This window comes from Puma concolor, chromosome B1, assembly GCF_028749965.1.
Source record: "Puma concolor isolate L17-30 chromosome B1, mPumCon1.1.hap2, whole genome shotgun sequence".
Taxonomy (NCBI): Eukaryota; Metazoa; Chordata; class Mammalia; order Carnivora; family Felidae; genus Puma; species Puma concolor.
In genome coordinates this window covers 186,322,704-186,335,402 of record NC_141670.1, presented here as the reverse complement: position 1 = coordinate 186,335,402, position 12,699 = coordinate 186,322,704, and the positions used below count along the sequence as shown (strand labels likewise).

At 35.9% G+C, this 12,699-nt stretch overlaps 1 protein-coding gene across 11 annotated transcripts in view; it reads left to right on the top strand.

Moving 5' to 3' along the window:
- Window positions 1-12,699, top strand: part of RBPJ (recombination signal binding protein for immunoglobulin kappa J region) — a 220,555-nt gene that overhangs the window by 181,736 nt on the left and 26,120 nt on the right. For 8 of the 11 annotated variants that reach the window (XM_086705283.1, XM_086705281.1, XM_086705280.1 and 5 more), the window contains one exon: window positions 12,021-12,116. In XM_086705283.1, coding sequence (XP_086561409.1) covers window positions 12,021-12,116 — 96 coding nt within the window. Of the gene's footprint in view, window positions 1-2,783; window positions 2,842-12,020; window positions 12,117-12,699 lie in introns of all 11 variants that reach the window. The other 3 variants (XM_086705288.1, XM_086705289.1, XM_086705290.1) reach the window with 1 other exon arrangement.

The window sequence follows — 12,699 nt, the reverse complement described above, 5'->3', positions numbered from 1 at the left end:
TTTTGTAAGCTTTTAAGCCTTCTGCTTTTGGCCAAAATGGAGTAACAGGGACTGGAATTACTCCAAACTGAAACAACTGAAAAAACCTGGACAAAATGTATTAAAACAATGTTTTTCAAGATACCAGATGGCAGGCAAGAAAGGACAGTGAGCCTTGAGAGACAGGAGACCCGTGAGGTGAGCTCCACAGTTGCCCCAACTTAGTACCTAGAGAGTTTCTAGGACATGATGTAGGGAGAAGGAATCCAGGTGTGGAGCCTAGGAAGCACCTGGAGCCAAGGAGATGGAGCTGGGAATCCGGGGGTCCACGGTGGCTAGAGTTCCCAGGCAGAAAGCTGGAGAGGAAAGAGCTATGTAGTTCCGGAGATCTGCAGAAGGTCCCTTCTTATCTTCAGCTGAGTATCGATCAACACACAAGTGTGAGGAAACTACCCAAGGCTGGGGGATAAAAATCAAGCTAAAGATTTAGAGGGGAAAAACATCCTGAAGCTCATACTACAAACTTGCCTGTTCCCACTAGCTAAAGTGGAAAAATATAATTCATGATGCATCTACTACAGTACTTCACAGCAGGATTTTCCTTCAACAATGGTGCAAAATTTGGCCAACACCAAATGCTGCTGATTTTACTGTTAGGTAAAAGTTTTGTTAAAAAACTCAAAAACAAGATTGAAAGGATCAAATTCTTTCCAAGTAACTTAAATATATACCAAGACAAAGGTCAAGAATATTTACAGGAATAGAAAAGTATCAAATACTCAGAAGTCAGATTTATTGTGCCTTAACATATAATTAAAATATACCAGTCATACAAAAAAGCAGGAAAATATGATCCATAATGAGGGAAAAATTCAGTCAATTAAAACCAACCCAGCAGTGACAACATCTGATGGAATTAGACAAAGACATTAAAGCAGTTATTGTATTTGTCTTCTATGTGTTCAGTGTGCTAAGACCAGGAGTTTGAGATTTTTTTTTCGTTAAAGGATCAGGTGGTAAACATTTTAGTTTTTGTGGCCCATGTATCCTCTGTTGTAACTACTCAGCCCTTTTGTAAAAAAAATAGCCACAGACGATGTGTAAACAAATGGGCATGTCTGTATGCTGGAGTACAATTTTCTGTCACAAAGAGGGGTGCATCAGATTTGGTTTATGATTGTAATTGCAGATCCCTGAGCTAGAGAAGAGATTGAACAAGTTAAATACAGGACATGGAAGATTTTAAAAGGTATCTAAATCAGATTTCCTAGAGAGGAAAATTACAATATTTAAGATGAAGAAATACAGTTGATGGGATTAATTATAGGTACATACTGCTGAAGAAGAGACTAATGAACTTGAAGACATAACAATAGAGGGTATCCAAAATGAAGAACACAGAAAAAGTTCTCGGGGTAAAATAACTCAATCTGTAAGGGAGCTGTGGTTTATGTTCAAGTGGGCTAATATCCAAGTAATTGGAGTCAGCAAAGGGGGAGATACGATTAAAAGAATAGATGAAGAGATAATGGCTGAAATTTTCCTTAACTTTGTGAAAATTGTAAAACCATAGTTCTGAGAACTCAGTGAACCCAAGCGCAAAAACTACACTGGAGCATATTATAATCAAGTTGCTTAAAGTTGGTGATAAAGAGAAAATGTTAAAAGCAACAGAGAAAAAAGATGTGTACAAAGGAATGAAGACAGATGAGGATGATGAGAGACTTTTCATCTGAAATCTTCCTAAGAAGACAATGAGACAAGAGCTTTAAAGTACTCAAAGGGGGAAAAAAGGCAGCAACCTGGGATTCTGTCCCTGGGCAAGACAAAATAAAGACCTTTCTAGACATAAAAAAATGGAAAAGAATTTATCATATTCAGGCCTGAACTACTAGAAATGTTAAAGAAATCTTTCAAGCAGGACAGTCATAGCAGATAGAAATCAGATTCTGTACAAATTACTATGAAGAAAGGTGACATCGCTACAGATTCTACTGATGTATAAAGGATAACAAGCAAATATTATAAATAAGTTTCTGTTAATAATTCAACAACTTTTGAAGAAATGCACACATTTCTTGAAATTAGCAAACTACCAAAGCTTACTCAAGAAGAAGCATAACCTGAATAGCCCTAATGTCTAAAGAAATCGAATTTGTAATTATAAACCTTCCCACAAAGAAAACTGCAGGCTCAGATGATTTCACTCTTGAGGTCTTCCAGACGTATGAGAAGTAAATTATACCAGTTCTATATACACTCTTCCAGAAAATTGGAGAGTAGGATGTACTTCACAGTGCATTCTGTGAGGACAGCATTGCCTGTTTTAAAAGCAGGGCAAAGACATTTCAAGAAAATAAAACAATAGACCAGTATCCCTTACAAACACAGATGCAAAAAGTCTTAAATTTTCAAAATGAAAACAACAATGTGGCTTTATCTCACAAATGGAAATCAATGTAATTCATTATATTAACAGAACAAAAAGGAAAATCATGTGGTCACCTCAAGAGATTTAGAAAAGCTTTTGACATTCATCCTTGATCATAATTTTCATCAAACTAGGAACAGAAGGGTATTTCCTCCTAAAAAAGTGTACCTACAAAAAAACTATGTTTAACACAATACTTAACTGTGAAAAGACTGAATGTTTTCCCTCAAGATCAGGAACAATGCAAGATTGTCTGCTTTCACCGCTTCCATTTAACATTGTACTTGAAGTTCTAGTTAGTACAATCAGTTCAGGAAAGAAAAGGACGCCATCCAGATTGGAAAGAAAGAAGTAAAACTGTCTTTATTTGCAGACATGATCATCTATATGGAAAATCCTATGGAATCTTAAAAAGCTGCTAAAACTAATAGGTGAGTTTTGTCAAGATAGTAGGATACGTGATCAACATAAAAATGAATTGTTTTTTTATATGAACGGTGGGAAATTGAAATTTAATAAACAATACTATATATAATCACATCAAAAGTATGTAATTCTTAGGGGAAAATCTGACACGAGATGTAAAAGCACTGTGCACTTGAATCTTTAAAATATTGTTGAGAGAGCTTGAAGTCCTGAATAAATATTCTTGGGACAGAAGACTCAATATTGTTAAGATGTCACTTCTTGCCAAATTGATCTATGCATTCAACTTAATACTTGTCAAAATCCCAGTGGACTTTTTGTAACAGTTGACAAACTGTGAAATTTATATGGAAATGCAAACAACCTTAAGCTACATTCAGTAATCATGGATGGTATTGGTGTAAAGACAACCAGGTAAATCACTAACAGAATAGTGGCCAGAGGAAGTTTTTGAGGTATATGTTCTTCATTCAAGGTGCAAAGGCAATTTAGTTAAAGGGTCTTTAAAGATTCTGGAACATTTGTATGTCCATATGCCCCTGTCATTTATATACATAGACACAAAATAACTATGATCCGTGACTAGAACCATATGCAAAGATTAGCTTAAAATATACCTAAATGTAAAACTTCAAATTATATATATTTTAGAAGAAAATACAGGAGAATATCTTTGTGACCTTGGATTAGGCACATATTTCCTAGATATAACACCAAAGCACTAACTCTGGAAGAAAGAAATGAATAAATTTTACTTCTTCAAAATTATGAGTAAAACATTTGTATCCAGATTATGAAAACAATAAAAAGTCAATAATAAGGAAATAACCCATTTTTTAAATAGGAAAATGATTTAGACAGGTACTTCTCCAGACACTGTGGCAAATAACCACTAAAGAAATGCAAATTAAGACCACAATGAGATATCTAGTAGGAAGAACTGATACTCTTATACTCTGGTGGTATGTAAAGTAATACAACAATTTAGGAAAATAATCTGGCACTTTCTGAAAAAGTTAAGTACACTCCTACCATATGGTGCAGCCATTCCATTTTTACATATTTATCAAGAGAAATTAAAACATAATGTGAATACAAAGACTTGATCACAGGTGTTTGTGGTAGTGTCAGTTATAATAGCCAAACAGGCATAACCCAAACGTCTACCAACAGGTGAGTGAATCAACAAATTGTGATATATTCTACAGAGGATTTCTATTCAGCAATAAAAGGAATAAACTGTTGATACATGCAACAACATAGATAAAATCCTATGACAATTATGCTCTGTTTTCAAAAGAAGTCAGAAAAAAATGGATACATACTGCATGATTTCATTTACACAAAATTCTAGAAAATGGAAACGAATCTATAATGGCAAAGCAGATCAGTGGTTTCCCAGGGACAGGGAGAGACAGGAGGAGGGATTAGAGGCAGAAGAGAAACTTGGGAATGAAGACTATCTTTGTAATGTGGTGATGGTATATACATATACCAAAACAACCCACTGTACATTTACATTTTACTGTGTTTCAGTTAAATCTAGGGGCATATGGGTGGCTCAGTCAGTCAAGCATCCAAGCATCCGACTTTGGCTTAGATCACGATCTCACGGTCTGTGAGTTCAAGCCCTGCGTCAGACTCTGTGCTGACAGCTAGGAGCCTGGGGCCTGCTTCACATTCTGTGTCTCTCTCGCTCGCTGCCCCTCCCCCACTCACACTCTGTCTCTCTCTCTCTCAAAAGTAAATAAACATTAAAAAAAATAAAGTTGTAAAAGATTTTATTTGCTTTTATCCTTTAAAAATACCCTAAAAGGAATTAATATATCTTCAAGGGGAGAATTCAGTTAAGGTTTATTTCTTTTTAAATCTTTTTTAAAGATGGCAAGCTTACAGATTTTTATTCTTTATTATCAAAGCTAATATAAAGCAAATTTAGCAAAACAGTTTGTATAGAACAGAAAATTGGAATGTAAAAATCAGTGACCAATTCTATGATAAAAATTTAATTTTAAACCCAAAATTAAAAATTAGGAAGTTTTCCCTTTTGATAGTATAGCAAATTTAGGTTTCCTCTGGTTCCTTTTAATCATATTTTCCCATTTTTCCTTTAAAGAGTTTTCTGTTAGGAAAACTTTAGTGTCTTTTATTCTATCAAAAATATTTTTTAAAGGAATTTTATATCTCTTTTATTGGGGTATGGGGAAATAGGGAGTTGAATTCAGAGAAGGTCCCTTAAGAAATAAATCTTCTAAACCTACCCTACTCTGTCTGTACCCTCATCTTCCAAATTAAGAAGTATTGAAAAAAAAAAGCCTTTTTATTTAGAGGATGATATTTTGGGTAGTATTCAAAACAATTATACCTCCAAGGGGCGCCTGGGTGGCGCAGTCGGTTAAGCGTCCGACTTCAGCCAGGTCACGATCTCACGGTCCGTGAGTTCGAGCCCCGCGTCGGGCTCTGGGCTGATGGCTCAGAGCCTGGAGCCTGTTTCCGATTCTGTGTCTCCCTCTCTCTCTGCCCCTCCCCCATTCATGCTCTGTCTCTCTGTCCCAAAAATAAATAAACGTTGGAAAAAAAAAATTAAAAAAAAAAAAAAAACAATTATACCTCCTCAAAGTTTAAATTTTTGATTAAGGATAGTTAACACTATGTACTTACTAGTCAATGTTATTATAGATTCACTTTTTTTTTTTCCTTTTAAATAATTGCATTCTTTCAGAAATACAAATAGAATCAATTGAGTACTAACTTACAAGGGCATCCTACTCTCCTGAAATAGTCCCTGTAATGTGGCTTATGGGTACAGCAGACTGTGGATTCAAAAATAAAACCGAATGCCCAGACCTTATATTAATATATAGAAACAGTTCTTTTATTGTGGAGGCTTCTCATTTTGTCATTTAGAGCCTGGGGCCATCAGTAAAAATATTAGTTGCAATGCAATTAGGTGTCAATCTCCAGGAATGTGTGCCTATCCCTTATGTGAGAGTATGTCTGAACTCTGGAGTTATGACCGTCAACAGCACTGTAACACATACTTTTAGAAAACATAGATATTACTCAACCCAATACCCCATTGTACTAAGAGACTTTGCCCTATTGTCAACAATCAGGTTAGAACTGGAATTTTGAATATATTTGTGTTCTGGGTAACCTTCAAAGGCATGTACTCTTAACTTTCTTCCCCTTTGTGACACTGCGGACTGGTACCCACTAATTCATGCATTTGCTTGAATTAATTTAGTACCAGGATTTCTTTTGTAAGGTTCTTTCTCCCCCCACCCCACCCCCTTTGGGCTTGCTGTAATTGTAATTGTTGGAACTATTTTATGTTATTTACTCTGAAAACCTGTTTTCTATCACTTGGACTAACACTGTTGTTTTGTTTTGTTTTGTTTTGTTTTGTTTTGTTTTGTTTTGTTTTGTTTTGTTTTGTTTTGGATTTTTTCTGAAGCCCTATTCTCTGTTGGTCTCACTGCCACCACTCTGTTCTCATTGTACATGTACAAACCTCCATTACTCTCCTGGTCACCCTATAGACAAACTCAGCATCTGAAGCTATTTCTTGGTTTGTTTTCGAGGTTGCTCCAGAGTAAGTAGTAACATTCTAAGATGATAGTTAAGATTTAACCTCTGTATCTGTTGTCTACTTCACAGGTTATATATATTTTGTCAATATCTGTGTATTAATTTTGGGATTCCATTGCCTTTCAGTGAGCCCCTATTTTTTCTTTTTGGATCTCTTTTCTTTCTTGTCCATAGCATGCAGTTTTGAGAAGCATTTTACCAGTGCCTGCTGAGAAACTCTTAAAGCAATGTATTCTCACCTACCCTGGATTATAGCTAAAATTACTGTTTGCTATGTCCATTTATGATCCACCCTCTTCGATTTATGACAAGAGAATCTTCCATTCTTTATTAACTTAGGTCAGATTAATGTCTCTTTTGGTTCTTTATTTGTATTCAGATGTTACTAAGTGTTTTATATTACAGAGTACATTATTCATGTTTTAACCTAATTATGGATTTTACTTTATCATAAGAACCATGGGTAGCAAACACCATATAAACTAAGTAGAAATGAGATGAATTTAGATTTACAGTAAAATAAAACTATGAAGTTGAATATACATTGAGAGTAACGTGTGATCTTTGCTCTATATGGTTATTAGGTAGTTAGTTTATAAGTGGTAAATAATTCATATAAAAATGGTTGCAACTAATATTCACCTTAGGCCAGTCATATGTTTATAGGACATTTTGGGGGAAGAAGAAAATGAGCTGGAATAGGAAGGGTCTGCGTGGTCCTTGGGATTCGAGGAGCCAAGTTTGGATCAACCAGGCCTAGATATGTAAGAACCGAGGTGATGACTTAACCTTTGAATGTCAGCACTCCCTACTGTTACATGTTCTCAAAATCCTCAAGTCTCCGATTTTTCTCTACACGGGTAAAGCCTTAAAGAAGTAGTGAAATGGTTTATTTCCAAAATAAACTTCATAGAATACAGAAGTGATGATGACCCAATCCTTACAATATGGTGGCCTTTGTCTATTTGGGAGGGGGAACCATGAGATCATGACCTGAGCGGAAATCCTGAGTCTGATGCTTAACCAACTGAGCCACCTAGATGCCCCATCAAATAATTTTTACGTTCTAAGGAATCGTTAAATGAAATTAACAAAGAATATACTTCAGACTTGTTAGAATAGTAACTATTCCAAGAAACTGGGATTTAACTTTGTCATTCTTTTTCAGAATTCACTAATACAAAGTAGTAATTCTAGTAAGATTCTTACGATACCTACATTATGCTTTCCAATGCTAAAATTTCCCTTATTCTTTTAAAAAAGACAATGGATGATTTTGCCATCTTGTTGGAATACTTTTGGCTTTTCTCTAACCCACTGGTTTTCAACCCAGGTGACTTTGTCCTTCAACTCCCTTCACATTTACCATTATCTAGAGACGGTGTTGGTTGTCATAGTTTGAGAAAGGGTGCTACGGGCTTCAAATACGTAGATAGAAGTGTTGCTGAACACCCTACAGTGCACAGGATAGTCCCTCACAGCAAAGGATTATTTTGCCCAGGATGTCAATAATACTGAAATTGAAACCCCATTCTGTTGGTGAAACCCTACTCTGTCTGGATGAAAGGCACATGGGCTGCATTCTGTGGGCTTTATTATTTAATTGTGTTTCTTCAGAATATATCTTTGATTGTTGGTTATGGCTACTTAAGATGCTGGAGGAAATGATCAGGCTTTAATTACCAGAGAACATAATTTTTAATGTGTTCGATGTTCTAATAAGAAAACAGATCTTTTTTTTCCTTTTTGAAAGAAGCTATATGGCCAATTAGTTATAAGGCAACTATTAATTGATTATCTTAAGGTTCTAGTTGCTGTTTTAAGAAAGGGAAAGGATGAAAACTGGAGCTGTCATCTGCAATGACCATAAACAGCTTGAGAGCTGAAATCTTTTGTCATAATCATAATTGTACACAGCTACTTCCAACATAGGCAACTAGCATGATGACCAATGCCCAGGATGTAATAGGCTCTCAATAAATCCTGAATGGGAAGATGGGTAAATGTGCAGCTTACCTGTCGTGCCAAGTCAGGTGATACGCCTGAACATTTACCTCTAGGCCCTTTTCAAGTTTGCTCTATAGCTCCAGTGGAAGTGGTGCCATGCCTTGCCCTCCTGCCCCTCTCCTTTCTAAGAAAATAATAATAATAATAATAGCAACAACAATAATAATGGGAAGAGTTTACGGACATTTCGTAGATGTCCTTTTGTGGGGCTAACTTTAAACGTGTATCTACACATATGTTTTATGGGTGAGAAAACTCAGGCTTGGTGACAAGAGTTAACATTCAGACCTGCGTGTGTGTGTGTGTGTGTGTGTGTGTGTGTGTGTGTGTGTGTGTGTGTGTGTCACAGCAAAGAGATTGCAAAGTATCTGATAGTATAATTTTGTCCTTGAGAGTTGCACTACCTAAGTTTGAATCCTGGGTATTTATCATCTTGCGAAAGTTATTTAACCTCTCCCCCATTTCTAAAATATGCTTACTAGTATGTCTCAGGGACTTTGTAGTCTGGGAAGACAAAAAAAAAAGACGTGGAATCTGACTAACATAGGAAGTAACTGCTGACTGATACAATAGAGATATTATAATGATATAATGGTTAATGATATAATGCTTGTCATCGTATAGCTTGTCACTATAAATGCAAATATAATGTGTTAGGAGTAAGTATACTTAAAATTGCTACTTAAAATTTTTCTTTTCAAGTATATATCACTTTTTCATGTTCAATGCTAAGAACTGGACTTCTCCGCTAGCTTTGTCAAGATACTGACTGGCCTTCTGACTTTGTTCTTGGTTTCTTACGTACCCTGAACTCTATGATCAGGCGTCTGACTTAGCAACCACTCAGAAACCTTATTGTTATCCTTTCCAGACTGTACCCCTTATCCATTACCCAGCAGTTTTGAGATTATGCTTTCTGTATTCCCACCCTTGAAATGCTAGTAGGATTTGGCACGATCACTTATGGATTCCACAATTAGCTATTCCTTTGATACTGATCTTTGGTCATTTTATTGTCCATTCCTTTGAAGGTGTTGCCAATATTTATGGCTCCTTTCTTACCCATTAGACATTACAGTGGCTTCTCATTTTACAAATAATTTATAAGCCTTTCTGTTACTTGGCATTTGTTAGACTTCTTGCTAAAATTAAAATGACCTTGACCTCTGCAGCATCTCACCCTTTGATAGTTACCTCTTCAAGGTTTGTCTCCTTCAATAGCATCTAATGCACAGCCTTAGTTCTCTCTCTTACTGGTTCTTCTCCATTTCCTTTTATACATTTTCTTCTTGACTCTCCTGTCACTATGCTTTCTTTCCGAGATTGCATTCACTGCTGTGGTTTTGTGTGTGAACTACACACCAGCAAACCCTATTTTTGCCCCCAGACCCCTTTCCGGAACTACAGATGAGTATTTCCAACAGCCTTTTGAATACTTAGAGTTTGGAGGTCCGGGATGCCTCAGAATTCACATTTGTCAAACAGAGTCTGTTAATATACACTTACTGCTCCCAAAACAAAAGATCTAAAAAATTATCAAGTCTTTTCCACCTCCCCTCCTACTATCTTGTTACTTCTTGTTTAATATGTCAACCTTTTTTCAAGTTTTGTCTCAATACTTTCTAATCCTTTCCCTATTCCACCACAAAAAATTAACTGAAATGGAAAAATAATTGTACGTTTAAAAAAACCCTTAAGATCTCCCATTGCCTTTTGTCTAGATTGAAAATCCAGATTCTATAGCACAGTGTTTTAAGAGATGGATTTTATTTTTTATTTTGTTACATTTAACTTTTTATCCAGGTCTCTTAAAAAATTTGTAATAATTGCTACCGCTTTTATCATCATCTAGCATAGAATAATATTTGAATTAACTTAAGCTTTCATACTTTGTATATACATTTACAAATGTCAGATTTTCAAGGCGTTTGACAAGCCTCTCACAGTTTTACTGTACCCAGTTTATCAGCTTTATTCCCTTCAGTGGCTCACTTCAGACTCAAAGAATTGTTTCAGTTCCTGGCTGCCATTAACTGCAACACATTGGGCAAGACATTCAAAGTGGTAGGAACAATACTTTTACCTTTTTGAATTGTGAGGATTAAATGAAACAGTGCATATAAAGAGATTGGTTCAGGGTCTGTCACGTAGTAATCAAGAAATGTTAGCTGCTGTTTTGTTATTGTGTCTGCCTGATTCCTCAGCCTGAATCTCAGTGTACCCAGATGTGCCGGATCTTTTTTGTCTTTGTACATACTTCTCCAGACTCTGGAATGCCCTGTTCTTTCCTCCTTCCACTTCCTGTGTCTACCCCTCTTCCTTTGGAATTTAACTCTTCTAAGAAATTTTTCCTAGCATGTACAGTTAACCCTTGAACAACATGGATTTGAACTGCATGGATCCACTTATATGCAGATTTTTTTTGATAAATGCAGTATAGTACTGTAAATGGATTTTCCTTACATGATTTTTCTTAACATTTCCTTTAATTTACTGTATTAGAAGAATACAGTGTATAATATATATGGCATACAGAATATATGTTAATCAATTATGGTTATCAGGCTTCTGGTCAACAGTCAGCTATTGGTGGGGGGGGGGGGGGGAGTCAAAAATTATATGCAGATTTGTGACTGTGCAGGGTGCTGGCACCCAACCCCCACGTTGTTCAAGAGTTTATAGTTCTTTATCACCCCTAACTTTACATAAACATTCCTTTAGTGGTACTTTTGTTCATACCTCTGAGTCGTGTATTTTATTACAATTTGTTTTCCAAAGTCTTGTCTTCACTCGACTTCAGTGAAGTCCCTGGTGAAGTCCCTTCAGTGATAGGGATTAATTCTCAAGCTATTGGATCCCAGCGTTAGCTGCCCTGCCTTGCATCCAACAGGTTTTCAGTCAGTAACCACAAATGCTGCCATCTGGATTATCTCATTTAATGCCCACAACTGCTCTGTGTTAGGTCTGCATTATTATCTGACTGGGTGAGGTTAAATGTTTGCCCCAAGCCACTTACTTTCTAAGTGCTACAAGTTCTAGGGGCGCCTGGGTGGCTCAGTCAGTCAAGCATCCGACTTGGGCTCAGGTCATGAGCTCACAGCTTGCGTAGTCTTTATGTAAGGCTGTTTTTTTAAGAACATGTAATAATGACCTAATGTGAAAAAGTTATGGCTTTGTATTCATTGGAAGATACTGATTCTAATAGCTGGGGGAGTGGCGCTGGTGGTGGTGGGTAATTAGATTGTTAAGTACAAAAGTGTTGCATACCATTAATTTTACAAACAATTAAAAGGTAAATCAGGAGTGTGTATAATGATTCTAACTAGAATCATTTTATAGAAGTTGTAATTGTGATTTGAGTTACAGCATAAATTCCAAGGCAACAGTTTCTTCTTTTAAAGAATAAAATACAGAGTTGAAGATGAACAGTATTTATATAATATTTAAATTTAATTCTTGGGTTGGTTTTGCTTTTTTGTTTTCATTTTTAGAAAATAAAAATACTTTTAATTATTTTTTTTATCATACAGCATAGTAATATTCTAAATTTCACCCCCGTAATAGTAATATTTATATTTTACTTTAGGGAAGCTATGCGAAATTACTTAAAGGAGCGAGGGGATCAAACAGTACTTATTCTTCATGCAAAAGTTGCACAGAAGTCATACGGAAATGAAAAAAGGTAAGGTTATTGTTTTTCTGGCGGGTGGTTAATGGTAGCTATTACATGGATTTGCAAATGATGTATTAGTATACAGGTTAGAGGTGGTTTCTTTTATTGGGTTAATTTGTAAGTACAAAATAAAAAATAGGGGATTTGCCCCTACTGAAGGGGAGAAACAAAGTGAACTGTGGCATATTTAATAAAGATCATCTGGCTAAATCCCTGATGTCATAAAATAAAAGAATCCATAATTTCAGGCGGGGGGGCTACATGATGTTCCCTAAGTATTTCTGTGGTGCATTAGCTTGTTCAAAAAATAGCTTTCCTTTTGGTGGAAAATGCAGTTTTATACACATGTGACCCCCAGAGAACTATTTTGAAAAGAGGAAGGCTAACCAAACCTTGAATTGAACCATGGAGTGATTATAAGGAAAAGAGCTCCCAATGCTCTCCACCTTGACCCTGTGTCTATTTAGATTAAGAAAAAATAGTAAAATTGAGTTGGCAAGTTTGTACTCAGCATGTGGGCACTACAGAAATAACCTAGTGATCAGGTTAGCGGAATTAAATTATAACAAAATGATCTTCATATTTAGCATCT